This window comes from Taeniopygia guttata, chromosome 1A (genome assembly GCF_048771995.1).
Source record: "Taeniopygia guttata chromosome 1A, bTaeGut7.mat, whole genome shotgun sequence".
Lineage (NCBI taxonomy): Eukaryota > Metazoa > Chordata > Aves > Passeriformes > Estrildidae > Taeniopygia > Taeniopygia guttata.
This window is the reverse complement of record NC_133025.1, coordinates 8752453-8778413: the sequence shown is the minus strand read 5'-3', so window position 1 is coordinate 8778413 and position 25961 is coordinate 8752453. Positions and strand designations below refer to the sequence as shown.

At 37.9% G+C, this 25961-nt stretch overlaps 1 protein-coding gene across 1 annotated transcript in view; it reads right to left on the bottom strand.

Moving 5' to 3' along the window:
- The window catches only part of SEMA3A (semaphorin 3A), a 164173-nt gene that overhangs the window by 85949 nt on the left and 52263 nt on the right, over positions 1-25961 (bottom strand). Inside the window, exon 4 of the mRNA XM_012568879.5 lies at positions 11079-11198. Within this exon, the coding sequence (XP_012424333.4) occupies positions 11079-11198 (120 nt within the window). The remainder of the gene's footprint in view (positions 1-11078; positions 11199-25961) is intronic.

Sequence of the window (25961 nt, the reverse complement as noted above, 5' to 3'; positions counted from 1 at the left end):
GAGGTGAAGGAAGGAACAGAAGGGCACAGAACACTTCCCTCACAGGAAGAGTATTTGAGGGAAGATGCAGAGATTCTATATGGCTCATGCTCAGGAGCTCCAAGAGAAGCCAGCACATTTCCAGACTTACCAAGTGCCATAAACAGAAAACAAGTTGTTACAAGATATGTAAGCAGGAACTCAGCATGAATGGAACCGTAAACAATTCTTTTTCTAAGTGACTTCCAGTGGGGTTATTCCTAGATTTTGAGAACAGAAAGAGCTGGTGCACCACTTAGTATGATTTCCAGCATCACACAAGCTGTAGGCATATGGGACAAGCACAAATATTTAAAACACTGCCTGTTTCACAACTATTCTTAATCTCCCACAGCTTTTCAGCAGTAAATTGATTAACTCATCATGGCAGAATATATATGGACTAATTTAAAAGGGAGATAATTATTTATGTCTATACACTGCTTTTGTATCTGTTCTTTTCAGATAATTCTGTGCATAGCCCCATGTTCCTTCCCTGCACAAAACACAGTGTCTAAGCCATGACGTGTTCCTTAAACTGCATTTTCTTCCTGCTCTGAGGTCGTATTGCAGCAATCCAGCATACATCCCTGTACATGGTGTCTATACTCACAAAAGAATTGTTTAAAGAAGGATGAAGGATTTTTCCTCTTATAAGACTTTGGAGATCTTGACATAACTGACTGTTAGTTTATTTGTGTAATCATATGCCAGCAAAACATGCGATGCAAAAAAGATGAAAGGCTGTATGTACACTGGCAAAGAAACATATTCTTTATACTTGGTAAGGTTATTTAGCAAAGTTACAAAGTGTACAGGAGTAAAGTATATGTGCTCTTATTTGGCAGAGATCCTTCTTCTTCCAGCCATCTTCTCTCTGTGTCTGGCATATATGGGATTAATTCTTATTCACTTTCTTACATGATTTAGTAATTTTTTTCCTTAGGAAATAAAGTAATAACTACTAGTCAAATACATACTGTTTTCTCACTGAACTATGGAGTAGTGGAATTTTATGATTTAAACTAATTTAGATGGTAACAAATTTAAGACAGTCCTTGTACAACACGGTAGAGAAGAGACTCAGTCATAAAATCTTTTAAAGGTAAGGAAGCATCTGGAAAGTATTCTGAAGGCTTTTTATAATATCAACATGAGTCTGTAAATAAAAGTAAGGATGGTCTAGACAGAAGAAGAAGAACAATTATTTACTGTTCCATCAGGCAACTGCTGGAAATACCTGTGTCCTGCTGTTTACTCACAGAAATAGCAGCTTCACCTGTAGTTGCTTTGCTTTTCATCAAAAAAGAGGTAAGATTTAATCATTGTGGAGAAGCCACTTTTGTCATGCCAACTGCAGCTGCTGGTGAAAGAAAGATATGTCTAAGGGACTTGAAAGCACACCAAGGAGACCTTCCATTGTAAAAAATTATTTTTCTTTCCTGAAACTCTTTGAAAGCTTCTATATCCATGAGTGTTCTCATTTTTCCTTTAGGGCAATTCCCCCTTTTTTGGGAACTCTGAATCAGTGAGAGTCTTGTGGTCAGAAACAACATCAGAAACAGGTTTTGAGGAGATCAGGCATGAACCTCCCCATCACTGCTGAGCAGGCTGTGTCATGGCCATACTCAGCCTCCCTGGGCCCTTGCTGGGTCTAACTGCAGGCCAGTCACCACGGCAGTGTACCATTAAACTCATATAATGTGAACATGCAGAAACTATGAATGTTAGGTTGGTCTGAAAGCATGGGAAAAGGCAGTGCTTTCAGACTCACATGTCTCTGAGAGTTAAATATATCACACAGACTTTAAAAAATGCCTGAAAGGCACTCCACAGCATGCCAGCTGTCATAAAATTGTAGGCAAAGACCAGTGAAATTAGTTCACCAGTAAGGCGTTCGTTAGATTCTCATGCCTGAGTATTTAATATAACTGGCTAGTTTGCTGTTCAGCATTTCACAGCACTGTGGTCTGTATGTGGAGCATCACCCACAGCTAAAACCTGCTGCATTGTGACCTTGACTGTCTAAGGATTATTTGACAAGATGTGGTACTGAGCTACAAACATAATGCAGTCACTTCCTTCAGAGGCAGAAATCACATTTTGATTCTTCTTCATAAGGTCAGCCCCTGTCAACTGGAGCCTGGTAACGTGAATCCCACAATGAATAATGCTGCTTTGATGCTCATCTAGCCAAACCTGAACTCGGTAACTCCTTTCAGTTTTGTTTCCTCCTGTGCCTCTAAACCAAGAAATAATTCTAATTATAAGTAATTTCCTCAATTAAGCCAGTCTATACTATAAAGCTGGCTTTCCACTGTTTTTATGACATTGGTTTCCCAACAGATGGTTGTTTGTTATTTTATTTTTTTCTCCCCCATATTGGTCAAGAGATCAAAGGATTTAGCCATACTTGTCTTTTGTTTCAGGAGGTGTGTGGATGAAATTTTGCATATGTTGCATGACTGTGAAGTTGGGTTCATGTTTTCAATTGTTATTCTAACAAGACCCAAATGCTAAACTTCTGTGTTACTAGAAACATTATAGGCTCTGTTGATGAGCCAACATAATATTCCCACCCAGAAAATTGGATCGACATCTTAATATGATTGCCATACCTCTTAAAAGTACAATCTATGTCTGTAATGAATTAGGAAAACTGTATCATCTCATGGTAAAGTAAGGTAACCATGTGTCCGTGGGAATATTTATATTACGGGAATAAATAATTCATCATAACATCCTTTAACTGATAGGAGAAACAATGAACATCCAAATGCAAACAGTGGGTGTATTTTCAGCTCCTCAGGTAGTCATCGATAAAGTTAATTTCCTTCAAGTAGTCACAAAATTCTGAGTAATCCTTCTAACAGTGATAGAAATTAAAGCATTTTTTCCCTGTGACTGTGAAAAGGAAAAGTGCACCTCAGTTTTAGCTACCCCAGTGTAAGTCATAGGGAACTCCACTGAAGACAAATAGTTCTAGAAAAAAACACCCCATACTTTAAGAGAATAAATTAAACCCAGATCCTAAGAGGGTCTTTAACTTGAATCACTCATTATCAGAGCACATTCAAAGACACCCGTGGTTTTAAGACATGGACTCACAAAACAAGACATCACATGTGGTATCAGTGAAAGTCCACCCAGTGGTTCTGCGTGTGCACATGTGCACGCTCTGCTCCGCAAATTTACTTCCATGGAGGTCTCTCTCTCTATCTCAGTCTTTTTTTCTCCCCTCCAGCAACATAAACAAAAGTTTTCCCACAGTTTTGAGACTTACTTCTTTGAACCTAATGAATATGTTGACTGGCTTTGGTTTCTTATTCATGGAAGCCATTCAGCTGTGGCACACTGTATACAGCTCTCCACTGTAATCAACCAGCATTGCTCAGCCACCAAGGACGAAAGCCATGTACAGAGAGGGAACAATGGTTAACTCACTGGAAGCTTTCTACTGCAGAGATTCCTCTCATTAGGAGGCTGGGGGTTCAAATTTGACACTATCACTCACATTGGACTCTTTCTGCATTGGGAAAATGTTAAAAAAAAAAAAACAAAACAGCCTATGTTATCAATTACTTTGTTAGAGCTGTTTTTTTCCAACAGTGCAGGACAAGATGAAATATCTTGCCAGTTCCAAGCTTCCTTTTGTGCCACTGCATACCTACAGAGATCAGACCAGATCCACAGAAACACCAACACTGTCTCCAGACCATAGCCTTACTAGTTCTCCCTCGTCTCAGACTTTTATTTGGTTCAATTAAAACCATACTCTAGAATATTGGAATATCACTTGCAGGATGACTTCCACTTACATTTTCTTTAAAAGACCTGTATAAAGTAATATTAAATTAATATTGCTCTGGAGTTTGTTTTTCAGTTTGCTTTGGCTTCATTTCTTAAGAGTAAACTGGGAGGTCTGCCACAGCAATTTGGATATATTTATCAAGTCCTAAACAAAAGTTAGTTTCTGAATAACTGAAATGATCAGACTTGAATAGTGATTAGAGTTTCATTGGTGGTTTCTGCTGTGCAACAAATGGCCCTTGCAGTTGTAAATTCCATGTCTTTGTTCTGTTTCTCATCATATCTTATACCTCTTCTCAGTATGACTTACTAAAGAACTGTGCTTCAATTTTACCCTCAGCCATGTAGTCTGAGGAATAAAGGTGAAGAAATAAAATAGCCACCACACTGTTCTCACTTGTGTTAGTTTAAAACTTGATTTAATTTCCTGCATGTAAATGTTCAACCTGTAAATTTCATAGTGAGCCGCAGACATAATTACTGACTTTGTCACTTTAGACATAAATATATTCCAAATTGCTTAGGTGTAATTATGAAATATGCAAGGGCAGGACTGGATGCATTAAATGACAGCTGAAAACCTACAATGTTCATATTTCCTGTCAGTGATTAAACCATGACCCCTTTGCTAAATACTTCACTTCCAAAAATGGTATTTGTACCACATGTGAATTTTAAGATACTGAGCCACATCCTTTGCATACTTATGATTTCGAATATCCCTATTCTTACAAATACACCTTTAAATAGGAAAATGGAAGGTCAGATTGATCAGCTAGCTACCAAGCCTTCAGCTGTCAAAAAGGCACATTCTCCTCAATTGAATATACCAGGATAAAAAACAGTGGCTACATATTTAATTTATCATAATTTCATTGTGGTTTTTTACATTAAGTTTAGTATGCATTATCATTTTTATTAGGAAATAGATTCTTATTTTGATAAAATAAGATACTTGGGGGAAAAAAAATTCAAAATATTTGGTTTTAGTGTCCCACTTTGCTGAGGATGAAATATCCACTGCAGCTCTGTAGATTTTCCCAACAGTGAGGGGTAGGAAAAATGTCAGCCATTGCTGCCACGTGTGCTATTCAGTAGAGAAAAGTTTACTTCATAAATTAAACTATTCCGACAGCTAAATTATTGTATAAGGCCTAATAGTCCTACTTTCAAGGATCTGCTCTGGAAATAAATGTTTATTGGAAATATATTTTGCTTGGGGATGACAGGATGAAGTTTTGAAAAATCTGAGTTTTCCTGGTTTAGCTACTCTTTTAGCAAAGCAAGTGTTCAAAATACAGCTAAAGTCAAAGGAGATCTGCAGTGTATTCAAAGACAGGCCTTCCTAAATAATAGCATTTAACCATGAACCTGATTAATATTTGTTTACAAAGGGGTTTATGGAGTTTTTCAAAAAGTCTTTTAAATGGGAATCAGGTTACTTCTTTATGGTGACCTTCTACTTCTGTAACTTTATCACATGAGAATGCAATATAAGGAGAGGTGCCATTCGGAACAAAACAGTCAGACTGTAAGAAATGTGTACTTCTGCCTGATGGTGCTTAAAAACATGCAGAGCTTCACGCAACACATCCTGATTTCCTTACTGAAATATTTATCAGACCTTACCAGAACAACAGATTCACTTAGATTGTCATACAAGAAAGGACTGTCATGTTCTCTGCTCTTTCCCTCTGCTCCTCTTGTAAATGTTAAATTTGGTCATTGAAAAATTAACATATCACATCCCTTCCCAAACAATGCCATAATGAATTTTGGCTTGGAAAAAGAATTACATGAGAGATATAGCTACATGTAATTGTATATAAAACTATACACTTAAAATATGCTAGGAAGGTGATAGCTATGACAAGATTTATTCTTTTTTAACAAGTGGAGGTAAATTGTACATGTGTCAAAAGCCTGATTTTGTGTGAAGCATTTTTATACAGGGTAGCCTACGGGACTAGAAATTGATGTCATGTGGAGCAGCAGAACTGATGGTTTACAGTCTCATCACCTTCAGAGGAATCCAGCCCCTTTGTTTTGTGATTTTGGCCACTGATCCTGTGAGGTGCCTGGACAGATGTGTGCCTAGCACTGATTATTCTCTCACCTGCCATACTCCACAGACAAGAACACCAGTAGAAGCAAAATTTTCTAGTGCCTGGTATTTCCCTGTATGGCAGAAATCACTTTTCAGCTTTTTACAACACAAAGTGAAGTACATCAATCTTTAAAGATTTAAGAGATGTATTCTTTTTCTCCATGGTAAAACTACTCATGCAATGGAAAGAAGTGCTCTAAAAGGTACTTACACTGTACCTTCTGTCTCTTTAATTTTGTTTTTCTGTACTATAGTAACAGGATATCTGGAAGTGTGAAAGGTTGAGGCACTTGTGAACTAAAGAAGGCTATTACAGTCTGTAAACCTGATCATCTTTTAATGGCATTTCTCTGTAATTATAGTGATGCTTAGAACAAGTATACCACACGTAACTGTTCAAACTCAAATGAGAATAATCCTTTAACAGTATCCTTTTCCTTCATACTTTCTCTATATAAGCACATAAATACCATATAAAGTTATAGTTAATTAGATAGAAAGAAAACTAGCCTCAGGTGATTTTTGACTTAAAAAATCATTTTCTCTAATGTTTCACTTAAAGCCACAGCTCAGAATATTGACTGACATAAACGGACACAGGTCTGCTGTTTTTGATGAAATCAGGCCAATTTATGCCACATCTACTATTACTGAAATCAATGTTTCATCCTGATTTTTTACATTAGATAAACACCACATGTTTAGTGCCAGTAGTAGCATTGATCCTTCAATTAGTGTGTTTCTTCAAAGCCATTCTTTCAGGAAAAAAATGCTCTTCCATCACTATATATACAATATATACAGAGAGACAAACTGATAGATGCATAAATGTGCCAGAACAGGCTCTCCATTACTTAGGAAATGCACTCTGGACCTCTTTCTAATATGAAGAAAAGAAGGGATAAAAAAGAGTGGAAAGTATATTTCAGCAAAATTTTATGAGTTTAACCAAAGATTTTTAAAACACACAGAGTCCGGAAAAAGCAAATATGTTACAGGTGGTAGCATTATATAACTTCATATGCAATAACTTAATGTTTTATGTACATCATAAATCTAAACTGAATTTAAACCTTCTTTATTGATTGAGAAATAACCTGCAAGTAAAGTAATCCCAGATCTTTTAAGTTCATGCAGTTAAAAATGAGTTTTAATCTGTTGAACAATGACAAGAAATTTGGAATTAGGAGACAATAAAAGAAGCTGGTTTAGTTCTTCAGACAGTAAAGTGATTTACCTCTGCTGAAGAAACCCTAATGTATTCCTGCTGAGGATCTGGCAAACAATTTTGTAAAGCTCTTGCAATGCCTGTCTGAGCATTAAAAAAAAAAAAAAAAAAGGTACCATAGGGCATTCTGTACACCTCCACCTGTGTGTAAGGGTTAAGTAAATGGAAAATCCTGTTCTTACTGAAACAGGACTGTTCCCTGCTGGTTCACTCAAACTACCCCAAAGGGAGCCCCGGGGAAAGGGAGCAGGGCTCCTTCCCCCTGCTCAGGCATGCATAGGCAGGTGCATTCTGCATCCTGTTGTGATTTTCTAGGGGCTTTAATGCACCTCTGTGTCTCCCTGCAGTTGGATTTGTTCCTTTCCAGCACAGATCTGAGTTGTTTAATTTTGCAACCATTAAGTACAACACTCCTACACATCCAGCCCTGTTTCCTTAGAAGTCAGTGGGTGCAAAACAGCTTTACTAATCACTGTCTTGCCTGTGTCTGGTAATTGGTTTCTTGTATTATATCACATTATAAGGACAGAATGCCACATCTTGCCTAACCCCAGATCCGTGAAGTTTGTGTAGGTGTCTGCGTTAGGTCATCTCCCCTAAACTCATGCACATAAAATGGATGATATCAAGCTTTACATTTGGCTGCCCTCAGGTATTTTCTGCATATCCACACACTATGTTCTCACTAAATATATTCTTTCCTGCTTCCTCATGGTTTACGTGCTTAAAGCCTATTGAAACATTAACTTTATTCTTCCCTCTAAATACTGTGGTTATTCAGCTTACACATCTGGAATGGATTTAAGCGAAGATTAGTCTGCTTTACTCCTCAGACTGCGGTGTAATTCACAACATATTAGGTTGTATACATTTGTGCACATCATTTTTAATCAGATGCACAGCATGCCATTCATATCCTTTTAGCTTTTTGTTATTACTTCTGATACTGTACTTCACAGACTCAATTAAACCTGTCTAGTTCCATCACCAGAAATTATTTTCTTCAGGTATGGAATGGGGTTGTGATACACTGCTTCATATCAAAGACATATTCGACAGATATAACAATTCCTATTCCCATTACTTTATGACTGTCACGCAAAGTAATTTTTTCCTTTTCCCAGTCATAAAAATTGTACCATGTTCCAGCCTCCTGCAGCCTACTCCAATTGCTTCCAGAGTCTCCTCTATCACTTACCACTCTTTTCTTTAAATTTCACTTCTCCACCTCTCCAGTTTGGCACACACTGATTTCCTCTTCTTTGGATTCAGGCAGGTGGGTTACATTCAGAGCTCAGATAAACAAGCAGTCATATGAGAGCGCAGGTAACATTCCCTGACTATTCCCCTAATCAGTTCACATTTACCTTTGAAAGTGCTTGAAAAATAAATAGGCAGATGGTGAAATCAGTCAATTTTCCACAAGTGTTGTGGCAGAAAAGAAATCTTCAGGAAGTATTTTAGATGGCAATTTTTAACTCATAATCAACTGCTTGTCTCTGCTTATACTATTACCTTCTTTAGTATGCTAGGGAGGTATAAACTCTACATGATACGGAAGCAATGGCCCTTTGACACGTCCAGTGCTGCTGTCTGACACGAGAACATAAACCATCTGGCTCTCACAGATGCAGTGTGCAGGGGTGCAGGGGTTAAGATTGTATCCCCCTCAGTCATGGTGTCTCTAATAGCTGCTGTCAATCAAGCACCCTCCTCTTCCTCATCTCCCACAGAAGAAGAACATTTGAAATTCCTGGCTAGGTAATATGGGACAGGAAGGAGCAGGCTCTAGCTGAGACAAAGGACAGATTATTTTTCCCTGCAGATCTAATAAATTAATTTATTAATCTGATTTTCACCCTTTCAAGGAACAGAACCCCGGCTGACTGTTAGATTTTTCAAAGCCCAAGAAGAGGTGGGTACACTGCATCCTGCCTGCCTCACTTTCTCTCCACATGGGCAGACCTGACCTGAGAAAGCAGTAAACTCTCCTGCACAACTATTCAGAGGACACAGAAACTTGTGCCACTGGAAGGGCAGGTAAAGATGATTTCACTCATATTTTAAGTATGAAAAATAGAACAAAAGCCAACGGTATCTGAGGCAATTCAGATAAACACACTCCTGATTTCCCTCATTTGCAAAGATTAGATCAAGAGTCCTGAGAATGATTCAGGATAAAGGAGACTTACAAACTTACTGCATACGTGAAAAAAAAAACAAACCCAAACCGAAAAAACACCTCCAAAAATTTAGATTTTGTTTATAGTTAGGGACTGCTAAAAAGAAGCTAAAACAAGACTCCTCTTTCACTCCAGGGCCAAACAAATCACTGATTCAAGACTTTAAAAACTCAGAATGTTAAACCAAGGTTAGATCTGGCCTCTCATCTCTGATCATCCTTTCTATAAATCCTTGACAGAGTGTGTGTTAGTTTTATGGTAGAGCAATAAACCAGCCAAATGTAGAAGTAAATGACCTCATACGAGCTATCTCTCTGCAGATAGATTCCCTTGGCAGATAGCCAAGGATTGATTGACACACATCTTACGGAACTCGAGTTAATTAATATGTCTACCAATTCCCAAATGGATCTCAGGAAGCAGAGAATCTGTTTAATGCAGTAAGCAATGACATACTGTGTGTGGTCAAGAGACAATCACTAATTGCCAAGAATGCATTGTAATAAAGCATTAAAGAATATGAACAAAACCCTTTCTGCTCTGCAGCTCCCTTATCCCTTCAAAACCTTGTTCTTAAGGCATTTTAAAGATTTATGTTTCAAATATCAAAAGACATTTTCACAGGGAAAAATAGTTCCCAGACTATGAAGTCAACACTCAAAGGCTCTGTTAATTTTTCTATGAGAAGAAATAGTCATCATTCATTCAACAATGATGTCTTTATTTTCAAGGAAATCTGCAAACCTGAATTGCAAAAGCATAAGGTAACTTGAAAGAGCTGTTTTTTTGAAGATCACAGAAGTTACAAGTAACACAATTATGAATTCACTAGTAAAACATATCCATAAATGCTGAAAGCACATCAGGAGTCTGACTGCTAAACTGAAATAGTCCATTGAGCAATACTCATGTAAGCCAGACAGAAAACACAGTAAAGGAGACTAATTTATATTACACATTTAACAGAAAAATAAGAGATAGCCTGCTCTGGAGAGAAAAAGTATTGAGGGGGTGCACAGAGACGTTCTAGTCAAATCTTCAGCCAGCAAAACCAACCTAGTCCCATGACTTCCTTTGAGTGATTCTGCTTTTCACCAGGGAAGATTCTGCTCATCTATTTGGTTATGATGATCACTGACAAAATAGTACAAGAGCTACTGCAAGAATTCTGCAATACTAAGCAAAAATCAGCAAGAGATTAAACAAATGGGCAAAAAATGAGTGATTTATTTTTCAAAATACTAAGGAAACAAAACCTAAGTGACAAATGAAAAACTGCCAGTATGTTAGGACAAATCTGAGAAGGGGGATTTATGAAGGTGTGACACTATTTTAATTCTCAGCTAGGAGAAAGTGGTGTCAGACTGTACTGACTGGGAGGAAACTAAAAACAGTGCTGGGCCCTGAATAAACACAGTGGCTCTTATACCCAGTATTTGTCTCAATTAGAAAAAACTAGTGCTTTCTAACTTCACAAGCCAGGTAGAATGGGTTTACTTATACTTATTTAAGCCCCTAGAGGAAGAGATGCTGTGCAGGGGAGAAAAGTTAGATATACTCCTGTGATTTATCAATCAGCACATCAGCACCTGATTCAGGAGCAGGTCTTACCAGATCTGCTTCCCAACCACAGAAACTAGTGAGAATGCATTTTGGCAGGACGAGATCATGGCTAAACACCAATAAAGATTAAAAAGAGGAAAAAGAAAAATATTGTTTTAAGACAGTTTACCTCAGGATGGCTTCCAACTTCAATATAGGTGCAGACTGGATGAAAAGCCCCTGTTCCACAAGCGTACAGGTGGGTTTGGTTGTAAGCCTTAAGCACCTTAATAAAATTAGCACATTCTCTCTGCAAAGAAAAGGAGAAAAAGAAATTATTCATGGAGTTAATTCAGTGATTCTGACTAATGGGAGCTCTTCTGTGTTAGAGATATATGGCTGAATGAACAGATTTGTAAAGTCTGATCATTTCATGCTGTTCATAAGATTGTTTACTGCTAAGCATTTAATAAATAGCCTGATTTAATTTCTCATTTAAATATCTTTGGTTGCTATTTAATAAAGCATCCAACCCCGAAGAAAAGATTACAGAAAAAAAAAACCCTAGTTTTTGTTTCAGACATGCTTCATCTTTGTAATTTATGCTATTGCTGTGTTTGTAAGACAAAACCCATTTATAGAAATGTGTCAGAATGAAATAATGAAGAAAAATGGACCAACTGTTTGCTTGTATTCAATTAAGTAACAATTAGAAGAAAAATGGGCCAGATGGAGGGAGTTGATGAAAACTAAGTCATTGATACAGCATTTTTAACTATCATATGAATGCTGCCTCACCCCCACTGCCTGTATCCACAGGTCAGTCTTACACATATGAATATATATGTTAAACTCCCATACAGTCATTGACAGCCCCTAAAATAAAAGTTTTTCAAGATTTGGACTTTATGTTTGCTTCCTAAGTAATTTATCCATTATGAGTTATTTTAGTTCTCAGCAAATAAAAGCTTAACACTAACAGTCCCTAGTACAAACATTACCTGTTACCTGTTAACAAAACTGTCATTATTAATACCTAATGTTATTAAAATGGATAGTCAAGATGACAACTTTTTCCATTTGTTTAATATTTTTATTTCAATCAGGTCTAATACAGAAAAGAAATATGTCAATGCCTGCAAGCTGGTCTACTGAAACAATTGAAAAAAATGGACTTCAAACAGAAGGAAAATAAGAAGAATGAAATTAAATATTTCCAGTAAAGTCTGTGTTTAAGATGAGGAAAATTTTTCTCTGTGTATTTGATGAATTTTGATACAATGCTCAACTCTACCTTTCCAAGTAGATGAGGGCCCATGGGAACACCACCTGAGCTACAGCACCCACAGAAATCTCCTTGACTGACATCCTCCCTCTCTGTAACTCACTTGCTAATTAAACCAGATACCCCCAAACACAAAATAAAGGCTCTGCCAGGAAAATGCATGTGCAGTTTGAGGCATGCCTTAGGCCTCCACAGGGAAAAGCAGTGAACTTACACAGATGAAACACTGATTCCCTGCCTCACACAAAGGACTGTGCTGGAATGACATTGCTCTTACAATTTTATTGTATATTTGCATAACAGACAATGGCGATGTATCAAAAAGAGCACCCAAAGAAAAGCATCCAGGATCTTACTGCAGTCCTGACTTATTGCTGATATCTTTTCAACAGAGATGGAAGAGAAAACATAAGAGATAGTTAAGGTAATCCAACAGGAAATTGAAAGAAATAGAAATTGATGTTACTCTTAATTCTTTCCATTCTGACCTTTCTTAATGAAAGCACACAATTTCTGGTTCATTCTTATTCTTCCCACACACAAGTATAAGCATGAGCATACATTTATTATATTTATGTTTATCCACAGACTGCTTTCTGTCATATAGAGTACTAAGCAAATACTGGACATACATAATAAAAAATATGTTTCTATATTTTTATTAATGCTCTTGTTCTTTGCTGCTTTAAGTAAAAGAAATATGGAGAACCCAGGAAAGTGTATTAAAAATGCAATGTCTACAAGAGTAAAATGGGCAAATACCTCAAATTCATGTAACATTAACAAAATTGAAATAGATCCTTTCTTGAATTCTGACATTCTGTGTTTCATATGGAGCATCTGACTTTGACTCCATATAATTTAAAACTGAGCAATGATGTGTGTGCATTAATAAATAAATCAGAAATTTCTCACTGAAGAGTTGTATCTGGCCTGATATAAGCACAGCACTTTTTCTCTAAGACAGTGCTTTGCCTTGTCAAGTTTAATGTATCATGATGTTAAAAATGTCTTTATGATCTACTACTACTCTTTACTAAAGCTTTTAAAATTATCTACCTGAAGGACACAAAGTGTTAGAGGCTGGTGGTCACAGACAAAATGCTGTGAGTAGATGGGCAGGACCTAGAGCCAGTGTGAGTAAATTGTGCTGATTTCAGAGGAATTATTCTGATTTACAGCAACACACCACCTGTGACAGTATATGCACTCAGAATCACATAATCACAGAATATTCTGAGTTGGAAGGGACCCACAAGGATCATCAAGTCCAGCTCCTCAGTGAATGGCCCACATGGGGCCTGAACACACAGCCTTGGTGTTATTAACACCATCCTCCAACCCACTGAGGCCGCTCAGCTTATCTATAACATACAGCAAGAAGGTATTAGATAGCTAATGCCGTAAAGGTGGGATGGAAAATCCCTACTTAGATTAGGGGCAGGAGTCTTCTTTGATTTCTGCGGATGAAATTAAGAAAAGTTCTATCACCACCTTCACTGAATTAGTCCAGATCAGCCTGTGGGAGAAGGTGGGTTAACCCTATCATAGTCATGTTTGAACATCCAGTGTTCAGGATTGATAGTAGTGTAAATGAGTAAATATCAGTCAAGTGACTTCAAATTTACAATCTATTTCCAAAGGCAGATTTAGCTTATTCATCCTTCTTTTCAAGCTCACCTAATTCCTTGTACAGGGTGTTTTCTACCTTAGATGTCTGAGAAATGCACAACCTAGTTAAACAATGGGGAAGACAAATACCTACAGCAATAAACCTTTGACTATGATGAATCAATTTATATAACATTTAACGTTCCTAGTCCAGTTCAGACTGCTCTTACAGCTCCCCTCTGTTTTATAGCTGCATAAAGGAACCATTAAGGTCTATTCAGTAAATTCTCATACACCTCTCTACCAGATTAGGTTTCTTTATATATTTTACATGGTAGTAAAAAAATAAATAAAGAGGGGTATTAAACTACAATAAATGACATCAAAGTAAAGTTACAGTTCTGATTTAAGCCCTTGTCAACTCAGGAAGTTCAAAGTGAAGTTTCTGCCCTGCCTGGGAGACGGTGCTATTCTCCCTGGAACAATAGCAACAGGCACATTGATTTCCATCTCAGACTCCTTCCTTTGTCTAACTGTGCTCAAGCACAGCTGCACAGGTACACCATTATGTGTGGAAATGTCGTGTCTGGTCCTTTGATATTCTGAGCTTAGCAAGAGTTTGCTTTGGTGAATATTGGGTTTTCCTGGTTTATGTGACTCTGGGACAAAAAAGCTTCCCACAAACCTGTAATAAACCAACTTCAACAGATTTGAATGATTTGCAGCAACTCGAAATCTCAGCACATGGGTATGACAAAGAAGGCATCAGGGAAAGTGTGTGTGCACTGAATGCAATTTGGGTCTCCCACCATGTGAGGCTGGGTGCCTGTCTCCCCATTCCTGCTCTCACAGGACAACTGCTTCAGTGGCATTCAGGCACCACTGCTTGTGAAACCTGGCAGGCAGCTCTGCTGGTCCCGACACTGGCGGCTGCATCAACTCAACTACAAAGCAGCTCCCCAGCCCCCTTGGCTGGAGGCCTGGAATGACTTGGGTGTCTCCAGCTGAGCTTGCCCCACTTGGCATCAGCATCTCCCCCTGCCAGACCCCCAGGCTAGCGCTGTATTGTTGGTGTGGAGGTCTGTGCCAGCAGGACGAGGCATTTCACTGCACGACTGCAGAGTGTAAGGCACTGGCAGGGAGACAAAGGCAACAAAAGGCATGTAGTGTCTCACAAAATACAGCAGACAGGAGAAAGCACCCACCAGAGGAAGAGGAGGTAACCCAGAGGCAGAAGCTGTAAGGAACAAATTCTCAGGGAAGTTCAACACAGTGCCTGCATATGAGTCCAGCTGCCCAGTGCTTTTATATACATTTTTATTTTCCCCAAGAAAGGGATGTTGTTCAAAGGGAATATATTCTGGACACATCAACATCCTTCGGATATTGTTTGTCAAGTAAAACAATACAAAAGATGAAGAAAGAAAATCAGACTTTAAAAAAATCTTTTCCATGTGGAAATAAGTTTTTTTTTTTTCAAACCCAAGATTAGGGTGTTGTGGGAGTTCAAATACTTTTAGCTTAATAATGTTAATAAACGTTAATGCAAGGTTTGAAAAGTTCTCTGTAGGCAGGAAAGTATTACTTGGATGGGTTATGAAAATAAATGTTAAAGAAGAGGAGCACTGGGATCATCACAGGGAATCATTATAAATTCTTGTTCCTAATAGTCTTTTTCATTATAGTGAGTAGCTTAATATTAGGAAACCTTTCTTGTCTATATGAAGCTAAACACTGATTTATGCCCTAAAGCTTGAGTTTATATATACATACACAGAGCAGAAAGCACGAGTGCTCGCATATGGCATTAAATGTTTGAAGTAGATATTCAAAGGGAAAATTAGGTACATCATGTGGGAGTTACTGCAGTCCTCAAAAATACCCATTTATTTATCTACCTACCCCTGGAGAGGATTAATCTTCATTTATATTTCAATAAATGCTCCAAGGTTTCCACAAGAGCTGTAGGTTCTGCCTTTGGCCTTGTACAGAATTGCTTCTGTCTTAAAATCCAAGAAACTAAATCCCTAAATCACAGCTGAGAACTTCTAGTGCAGCCTGCAAGGTCTTCCTCTCTATTTTCTGATGCAGAGAACTTCTTTAGATAGCTACTTTTTTGTGTATATGACTGGATCTGCCGGATATGTGTCTGCAAATAGTTGTGATTGCCAATAACCTACAAAGGATGGCCAAAGAAATGGTGATGTGCAGTAGCTGAAGCAGTCACCACAAACCTCAGGCATAATCCAGTTTGTTTCTTTGTTTGAAGGACTGTGGACCATAACCTTCACCAAAGCCCAAGCAGCTCCCACAGTTTCCTGGAGTTAGTTTGGTGCATAAGTGCACCAGGGTACACAACTGAAGCCATTCTGCCTTGCATCTGGGAGTTAAAGGTACATTTGGCCACCTGAGGGAACATGGCCCAGAAGTTTACTGGGCATTCTTGAGTGAGAAAAAGGTTTGAACTTCAGGTAACATAAACATTTTAACACTTCCTCCAGACCAGACTGAGGAAGTTTTGGGATTCAGATCCTCAGTTCCACGTTGATGATCTTTTGAAATGAAAGTGGTTAAAAGGGTTTGCATCATACTATGGTAATGCAGCCACAGCACTACCTCAGCTGCACATTCTCCTGTGCTGAAGTCCTACTTGTAAAACAAGTTAAGAAATTATTAGACTGTCACTTACATTCAGAATGTGAATTAAAGTCAAAGAGGTCCAGTGTGTCTGGACAAGTACATTACCTCAAAATTTTAATTCTAAATTCTGTAGCAGCTACAAGGGCAGAGGGCCTGTCTTGAAGAGGAGATAAAGTGTTAATTAGGTTTTCCAGAAAGGTACCCACTATATGAAGATCAATGTATCTGACTTACAAACCAAACACACAGATTTATTTTTTAAGAGTTTTCTAATATTTATGCATCAAGTTGATAGAAGGGCTTATGCAGAGAGAGATTAGCCTGAAAAAATAAATTACAAAGAAAATGTCTGCAACCAAAAGAATAAGAGCCAAATGCAGAAAGATTTAAAAACAAACAGTAAAGATATGTAACACTGATTAGGCTGTGTTATGCAGACTTTTCCCGGACAGTTACAAAAATAAAGTCCATCCATCTGTCAAAACATCTGCTCCGCGTATGAAAATTAAAACAGAATTTAGGTGGGTTTTATGAGTTTCCAGTAATTATCTCTTCTCCAGAAGCCTGGAAGTTACGTCCTTCGATCTGGATTACTAATGCAGCAAAGAGTTTTTAATGACATCTTTTTAAGTTGAAGGATAAGTCTCTGTGACTAACTAATATCCAGATTTTTCTCCTTATTTTAAGAAAGTGGTTTCATTTTTTTTAAACCAATAGTGATGTCCATACTGCTTCTCAGATATTGCAGCAAATGCAAATGGCCAGATTATGCAGGGCAATAAGTAGAAGGCTAAATGATCCTTTACAGGATCATTAGCTTCAACAGTTTTCTGCTGATTTAATCCAGATAAGCATCAGACCCAGTAATACATTCTTCTTTTATATCAGTCTTCCCACATAGCCAAGTGATTAAAGTATCATAAAATTTTGTCTGAACTGGATGGACAGGAGGATTTAGAACTATCATCTAACAGCTGGACAAGCAAAATAAATACATGTTTTGTCTTAAAATGGATGGACAGCTTTCATATAAAGTCCCATGCATGAGGTTAATTATTATGTTTACTCTTTTTCTTCCTTCTTCTGTCCCATTAGTTGAATTTTCAAGTGATGAGGTCAGGGATATCCATGGAGAATAAGTAATCCCCGATATTACTGCTGCCATTCAAATTTATCACACTGCTGAAAGATGTTCTGGACTTATCAGGGAGCTTTTTAATTTCTCTCTTTTGCTGGTGGGCTTCTGCTGACTGCCATCACTCCAGTCAGTACTGGCAGATATCTTTTTCAGCATGGAGCAGCATTGTTTCAAAGAAAATATTTCTGAAGTGTTAGAGCAATAAATATAAGTGTGATTGCCACGTACACAGATGATGGATTCTCAGCTAGACCTGAGAAAGACTTCAACATGTCAGTAAGCATGGGTGAGGAGAACTCTTCAGGGTGAGCTCTGCACCAAGTGTGCTTTCACAGCTTCCCTTGTTTGGGTGCAAGATTTTGTAAAATGCAGTAACATTATTCGAAAATTATTGCTGTGTCCCTTTTTTTATTACAGTAACATTTGGAAAAATACTGGTCCAAGTGCACAGTTGGCTTAAACAGGCCCAGAATAAGCAGTGAGCAAAGCAAATTATTTGAGTCCTGTTAAAATGAAATGGTCTTTTAAAATTTTATTTTATTGGAGTAAGGTGGTTAGCAACAGTGCTGCAAAGCTATTGCGTTAATGCTGGCAGGAACAGGAAAGTCCCCAAGCACTGGGAGCTGTGTACAGGCCCTAATGGGTGGGGAAATCCTGCCTGGCACCTGTACTTTATGAGATAACCTTCCAGCTGAACCTGTATAGGCAGGTGCATGATTTTAGAGTTGGAGAGGACAGCTGGCATGAAAACGTCTGGAAATGTGATTTATGACTGTGTACCCTTCGCAGCTGGGATCAATACCATCATTTACATCCCCTTTTTGTCATTATTGTTCCTTGCAATCAGCAGGATCAATGTTTTATAGTCCTACCCTCTGAAAAAGCCAGTCTGCAGTGCTGAGTGAAGCAAGTTGAGCTGTTGAAGTATTGGGGTCTGTGTTACAGAAAGGGGTCTCTATTAACTTACTCTTGGTAGTTACATCACTCATTTTTCATAGCCTTACAAGCAGCATGCATTTCATCACACACACACACACACACACACACAAATCCAATAGAAACCAAGATTTCACCTAATTTTTCAAAGCTGAGAGATCCCACGATTCAGTGGCCCTTATGCAGGGCTGTGATCTCCAGGACTTTATATGGTATTGTGATTTGGGGGATCTGACTCCTTTGGAGATGTCATAAATGACTCTACTCTTAGGCATGGCAATCGCTGCCAGCATTGCACAGGAACCATTGATTAGTTTCATACCTAAATTTTCCTGTGCTGACAAGACATGCCCTGAGAAACTTCAGACTGATGAGGGCTGATAAGACATTTTTGGTTGTGTAGTTCAGATGTACACTGTCTACAGATATATACTGTGCTTCCAGTTATCTTTCCAAGTAAGTTATGTCTGTTATCTGATTTTTTGATATGACAAGAGTTCTTGAGAATATTTAAAGTGTATAATTCACTCAAGTTGCAGGATGTCTGCATGAATTTAAGCCACGAAAGCATCAAGGCAAGAAAAGAGAAGAAAGCAGATGATTAAAAAAAGCCAGAAAAAAAAATAGGCAGATATATCCTGATTCCTTCAAGCCAGAAGGAATATTTCCAGAAAACTGCAAGACATATTAACAAACAATTGTGCTGTCAGCACACTTGCACAGCAGATGGAAAGCTTCTCTGGTTCTGCTTTTGTGTTAGTGAGGGCAAAACACAAAATGTCTCCCCTCCTCTCTACCTACCCACCTGCAAATCTGGGTCACCACTGGTACTTGATAATTTGGCCCAGGGTTTACCAGTAAGGCTAAGCATGGAGGTAGCTGAGATGGGTGGGATATTCCCTAGGGTCTGTCCTGAAAACAATCTTAATCCAGAAGCCATTAAAAGAAGTCATTAGAATCCATGCTTTGTAGCTGCCACCCCTGACACATCAGACCTCTAAACCTTTGTCATTAGCACTAACCATTTGATCCAGTGATCTTTGGAAGCAAAATTTTTACAACTTTTTCTGCATTTAGTATGTTCAAACTACAAGACATGTATCAAGCCCTGAAATTTTCATTTAGAAGATGTATATAATAAATTTTCCAGACCTGTGAACAGCTAGAGGGATGCCAAGAAAAGACTTCAGCACAAAATAACTGATTTAATGACTATGTCATTTTTTTTTTTTTTACATCTGGTTAATGCATAGTTAACAAGAAAAACCAAGGTCTTATGTGGATGCAGTCCAGCAAACTGTTTTGCTGGTTTTGGGTTTTGCAGGCATAGGATGACTGTTGTGCATGAAACCTTTCCATGAGTCCTAGCAAGCTTTCTTTATTTTGAATTGTTATGTTTTTCAGCAGTTTGCACTTCCTACTGAACAGAATAAATTAATTTAACGAACAGAAGAGTATTTTAGAAATAACTCAAAATATTGGGAAGCTTTGAGGTCAAGCAGAAGCCAGTTCTTTTCTGACCATAACTTTTAAAAATCTCTTTTGTTCTATAGAGTAAACTTGCCCCACAATATCAGCACAGCTTTATTAGCAAAGAAATGAACACTAACGTTGGGTTTCAGCTCAAGCAGTCTCACCAAGCCCAGCAGCAATTTAAATTGCAACCACAGCCTAGATCTAAGGAGTCTCTCTCATCTATCTCTTCCATCTGGGTGGAGTAATCACCTGTCTCCTGGAGAAATCAGATTACACCCCTCCTTTCCGAATTGGATCAACACCTGCTAATTGGGTGGAGTATTTCAGACAAACAGGTTGCCAAGCCTGTTACAGGCACATAAGATATGAAGGCTCCAGATCAGTCAGCTTGCCTTTTTTTTCAGCACAGGATAGACATATCCTCTAATGACTTCCACTCACAGCCACCTCAGATAAGTACACTCCAAAATCGTGTGCTGAAAGTGAAGGTAAAGCCATGAAGTGTTGAAATGAAGCAAAAGATTGTGGCATCTCCAAGGGGCAGCTGCTTAGCAGTGTGTATGACTGTAAATAAATACACTGTGTAAGCTACTCTAGGAGTTTACACATGTCTCACTGTGGGAAGCTGGAAATTTCTGTGGGGATATTAAACTGCTTTGACACCACAGAGAGATGCTGAACCAGAGAAACCTTAAATGACAGAAGTTTAAAATTCCCACTCAGTAAAAACTTGGTACCCAAGTGAAATTGCTGAAATGTGAATTTGTTGAATGGTTTTGGTGGGTTTTTTGTCATCTTTTTGTTGGCTGGATTTTGTTTGTCTGGCTATATATATATTTATGATGCATGTATAGTAACCTAAAGCCTTTGGAAAATGTTAATCCGAAAGGAATTATCTAAGGGAATAAGAGATTATTAGATTATTTAAAACAACAGAGATTCTACCATTCAGTCAGAAGAATAAAAAAACCAAAAAAAAGTAAGAAGAAAAAAATAGCATATTATTGCCTAGGTTATTTAAAGATTTTTCCCTTTAGTTCTCCGAGTTACTACAGAAGAAAAAAAGATAATATTTTAACTTGTGTGCAGCAGGGAGAAATTTAGTAGACCTATTTTTGGTATATGTAAGCAAGAGAACTACAGAAAATTAAGTTGTGGCCTAAATTAATAGTTCCTATAGTGACCACGTCTTGAATATAGAGGAACTGTGATATGTGATCTTTCAGAGCAGACCTATCCTTAATTTTAAAATTAACTTTTATTGAAACAATAGATAATCAAAAAGAAAATAGACATAACATGAAACACATTTAAGAAAAAAAGAATGAGACTGGCACCAAAGAAAAGGCTTTTCTTTAACTTCATGAGCTTCAGACTGAAGTCCTGAAACAAAACAAGGACTAAACATATCTATCATTTCTACCAGTCATCCAGTTAATGTGTTTTTCTAGAAAGAATTGTATGGAGAATAAATTTACTCTGTCCATCTTGGGGTGCAGTAAATCATAACATGGAATTACCCAACAACATTTTGAAATAGCAAGAGCTGGAAACTCAACCATAAATAATTCTCAGACTTTGCCAAGGCCAAATGAGGGCTCATGAGGAACACACATTGATAGAAAATTAAACCCCATAACTTTGGAAAGATTTGTTTTCCTTCATTCCTCTTTTACTTTCCCTTTTCTGACTCTGACTCTGTATATTAAAGAAAACATTTCTGCATGACTGCATTAAATCTGCTGAATATTAAATTTCCTTCAGAAGCAAATTTCTATAGTCACACCTATAACACAAAAATAAGCCCAAAATTGGAAAATTAGCTTTCTCCTTGATCTATATCAATTTTTCCCCTATACTGAATGACTTAATTTACTTCCCATGATACATAAATGGGTAAAATATGAACACATGAACAACTGCCAACTTAATTCTTCCTCTGTATAAGGACACAAGTTATTACCTTACAGTAACTGATTTTCCTTGGTCAGTTCATAGAAAGAAATATATGCAAATGCCTAATGAACACAAGCTGTAGGATCAACATCTGAAATACACCATAAATAAGGCTTTATGCTGGTGTGTTGTGGGGGTCCATCCAAGAACTGGAGCTGGCACAACCAGAAGCTCCTGGGGGGCAACAGGTCTGTTTGAGAGCTCCACGGGACTTTGAAAGATTCCAGTCTCCTTAACTCCTTTTTTACCAAGCCCAGTTCACCTCTGAGTGAAGTGGTTTTGAGGGCTTTTTTCCTGTCTTTCTCTTTTGTCTGTAGTCTATGCACAACAGTTTTTCAAAGCAGCAGTATTACAGCTGCACGTGGCTTACAAATGTCTCACTCTCTCATCTCCCAAACAGTAAGGAATGCTTTGCTAGGAAACTGTGTCCAAATAATGAACACAGACAAGAAGGGGTGAGCAGCCCTCAAGCTGAAAATCCCAGCACACTAACTGGGACAGCTGAGAGTACAAAGGAATATGATCTAGCACTATTTATCTTACACATCACAGAAAACACTTTTCTTCTTGTAGTAGGTTATACTGAGAATAAATTCTGTCCCCAAACTCATTTGAGACCGATTGTTTTTGGATTTTTACTCATTTTCCCCCTCATCCCAGGAGACATTCACCTTTCTCTTTTCCCCAGGCTGCATGGGCATCCTGGGTCTTTAGGCTTTGCTAAAGAATTTTACTGCTGTGCTGGAGACAAGAAGCCAGAAAGGAAAAAGGAATGGCAATGAAGGTTGGTGGGAGAAAAGCTGGAAATTTGGCTGTAGATGTCCTGCAAAGGAAGAACCCTGACAGAAAGGAATGAACTTCACTTTGGCACACCCAAAGGACCAGAGGTAATTTGACTGGAAAAACTGTGCCTGTCAGATGAATTTAGAAACATGCTTTCTAGATCCAGCCAGCATTGTACATTTAATTTTCAGATTCCCTCTTCAGATCTTTGTTTACAATAGCAGATGAAAAGAATTACTTTTACTTTCTGCCTCTATGTTCTATTTTCCCTAAGGCAACAACAGTAATAAAATGAGTTAAAGGGACTCGTGTTCAATTATAGCCAACTATGTTTTTTCCAAAGTATCACCAGATATGGCTCAGGGACACTTGTTGAGTCGCTTTTTACTTTCTGGATTCTTTTGATTTTTCTTTATTTCTTTCCAAATTAAATCATTGCATACTGATGGATCCATAAACCTACAGATCAGTCCTCTGCTTTCCTATATTTAGGGAGGGATGGAAAACTTTACAGAAACCGTAAACTAAGATCACATATGAACATTTTGGCTTTAAATACTACTGTAACAAATGAGATGGTGAATTAGAATTACATTACAGTCATGTGATTCTACTTGCATGAACAATAAATTGAATGTGTGCTAGCCACACTTGAATGCAAAGAAGCCTGCACAGAAAATGGCTATGGCATTAAATATATGTAAAGAGCCTTGCTGGTTTGTCACTGGAAATAGGTTTCTGACCTAAAGTGATTCTAAATTGCTGTCAAGAGAACTATTAAGTATAAATATTAAGCACAGTTGGAATCAGGTGAGAGATAATAACTAGGTAAAATTTAATTCCAATTAAATAGCCCAGGTAGATGCCTATCTCCTTTTATATTATAATACAGTCACTGCCTACCCACATGCAAATGGGCTGGTACACTTCAGCTGTGCACACAGAAGTGTAATTCTTTCTGGACCTGGATAGAGTAACTCTATGTTCATGTGACAGAGCAGATGTAGAAACTTGCTGGTACCAAGTAAAAGTACTTGGTACTCTTTGTATCTGTTTGTACATCAATGTAGATTTCTCACCAGAAACATCCAGGGAGAAGCTGATATCTCACAGTGTGCAAAGTGTGTCTGTCATCGTGCAGCTTGTCCTATGTGACTTTATTAAAGCACCTACTGAAATTTTATACATTTATACATGTCAAGGCCAGAAGGGACAGTTTCAACAATCTAATTTGACCTGGAGTCTTTAAAAGTGGCTAAATAAATTGGATAGTCAAATCATACTTGAAAGTAACATCCTAAGGTGCCCTTCAAAAACATATTTGTTAAGCTTTCAGGTCATAGAAACCTATTGTACCCCTTAATAGGAATTTCTCTGATTAATTGTGTATTTTGTGAACTACTGCTACAGTGCAAATCTAATGCAGACATGTATCAACTAAACAGCCAAAACAGCCAACACTTTCAAAGCAATGACAAATTAACAGTTTAAGGAGGTTTCCAGTCATGAATGTATCCTTGCTCTATGCCTACCTGCAAAAGTAACGAGTGTTTCTGATAACTTTTGTAAACCACCAAGCTCTGCTCTGCTGGTTTATGATATCCCAGGAATGTCAGAATGGAATTGTAGCCACTTTTTTTTTATTTTTCTGTTAGTTACCTGTTATTTATCCCACATTTAATGCAGAGGTTGCCATGTGCATTTGTAGGTGACTGTTGTATTTATAAATGAAACATTGAGGCTCACTAGTGAGGAATATGACTAGCAACATGACTGTTCTGTAAGTTCAGTATAAAAGTTGAGAATTATTCTGTAGAGACTTCGTCTTCTTTGATCATTACTAAAGTCTGGCCAGGAATAATGAGAAATATTCACAGGACTAACAAAAACCAGAATAGATCAAATAAGACACTGAAGTCAGAATAGCAAGAAATCCTCACAGAATTACTCATTTAGTTGAATTACGTAAGCAAATATCCTATTTATTATTTATAGCCTTTAATTTTTCATGAACAATGCTACTTTGGTGCTTGTGATACTCTATACTGAGGAAATGGAAATATATTGTAATACAAAGTACTTACATGGGTCAGTAATTATGATTTTATTGGAAAAAAAGTCTATATTTTAGCAGTTAACCTTTTTCAGAGAAGTTCTGCTTTAAGTAAGTATTGCATAGCTGAGGGGGGGGAGTCTTTCAGCAACTTCTCTCAGCTTACTCATATGGAAAAAAATCCATAAAGTAAAAATATAGATTTAAAAGTTTCATCTACCTAAACAGTGAGTAAAGCTTAAGTAATGACCATATACTAAGTCCTTTAAAAACAGAAATTAAAATGACTAAGTAACAAAGGGGCAGCAGGAGAGCAGGAATAGGCCCCACTGGCTGCTCCCCTCAAATCCCGCGTGGACCATCCTGAGGCACGAAGCCGCTCTGCTGAGACTGACAGCATCAGGATAAGGAATCCCTCTGAAGGAGTGAAAACAACGCTGAATTACCTCTTCTAATTATGAGAGGAAATCTCCGAGGTCATGGCTGAGGTCAGCAGTGGGGCAGGGCCGGGGCTGTGCTTGTGCTGCAGCTGCTGCAGCGCACCTGGCCCATTAGTGGGGGCTGCATTTTCAGCACCGACTTACCCTGGAGATCAATAATTAAAAGGAGGGTTTTTTTTAAAAAAAAAGACCTCAATACAGAGGTATAGACTGTCATGTAGAAAGTTTTGAGCCATCAGAAGTGAGGAGTATATAATATCTTAGAAGTGGTACATGCTGAAAGCAGTATTGTAGCAAGCCTGGTTTGTATGTCACTTTATTTGTCCTCTTTTTCTCCTGCTCCCTCTAATGAGAGTTTGTTGAATTATTTTTATGGCCTTTGTATTTCACACTCCCAAGGTACTGGCAATGGCTTTAAGAAATAAATAAGAGAGGAAAATAAGATTTTTTAGTTATGCCTAATTAGAGTTAAAGAAGCTGCATTAAATATGTTGCTTGTAATGCACTGGTTTTTGGCATGGTAGCTCTAAATATTTAAAGATAATGTTCTGATCACATGAAGATATGTATTCCCTCTTTATAGTCACCTACATGCTTATTTTATTTCTCACCTACTCCTGTAGAGAACCATAAAATTACCCCCCCACACAAAAAAAACAAAACCCTCAAAAAAAACCCCCAAAAAACTCAAAACCGTCCCAAATAACCTTACAGGATCTAACCTTACACGATCTAACCTTACAGGATCTACTGCC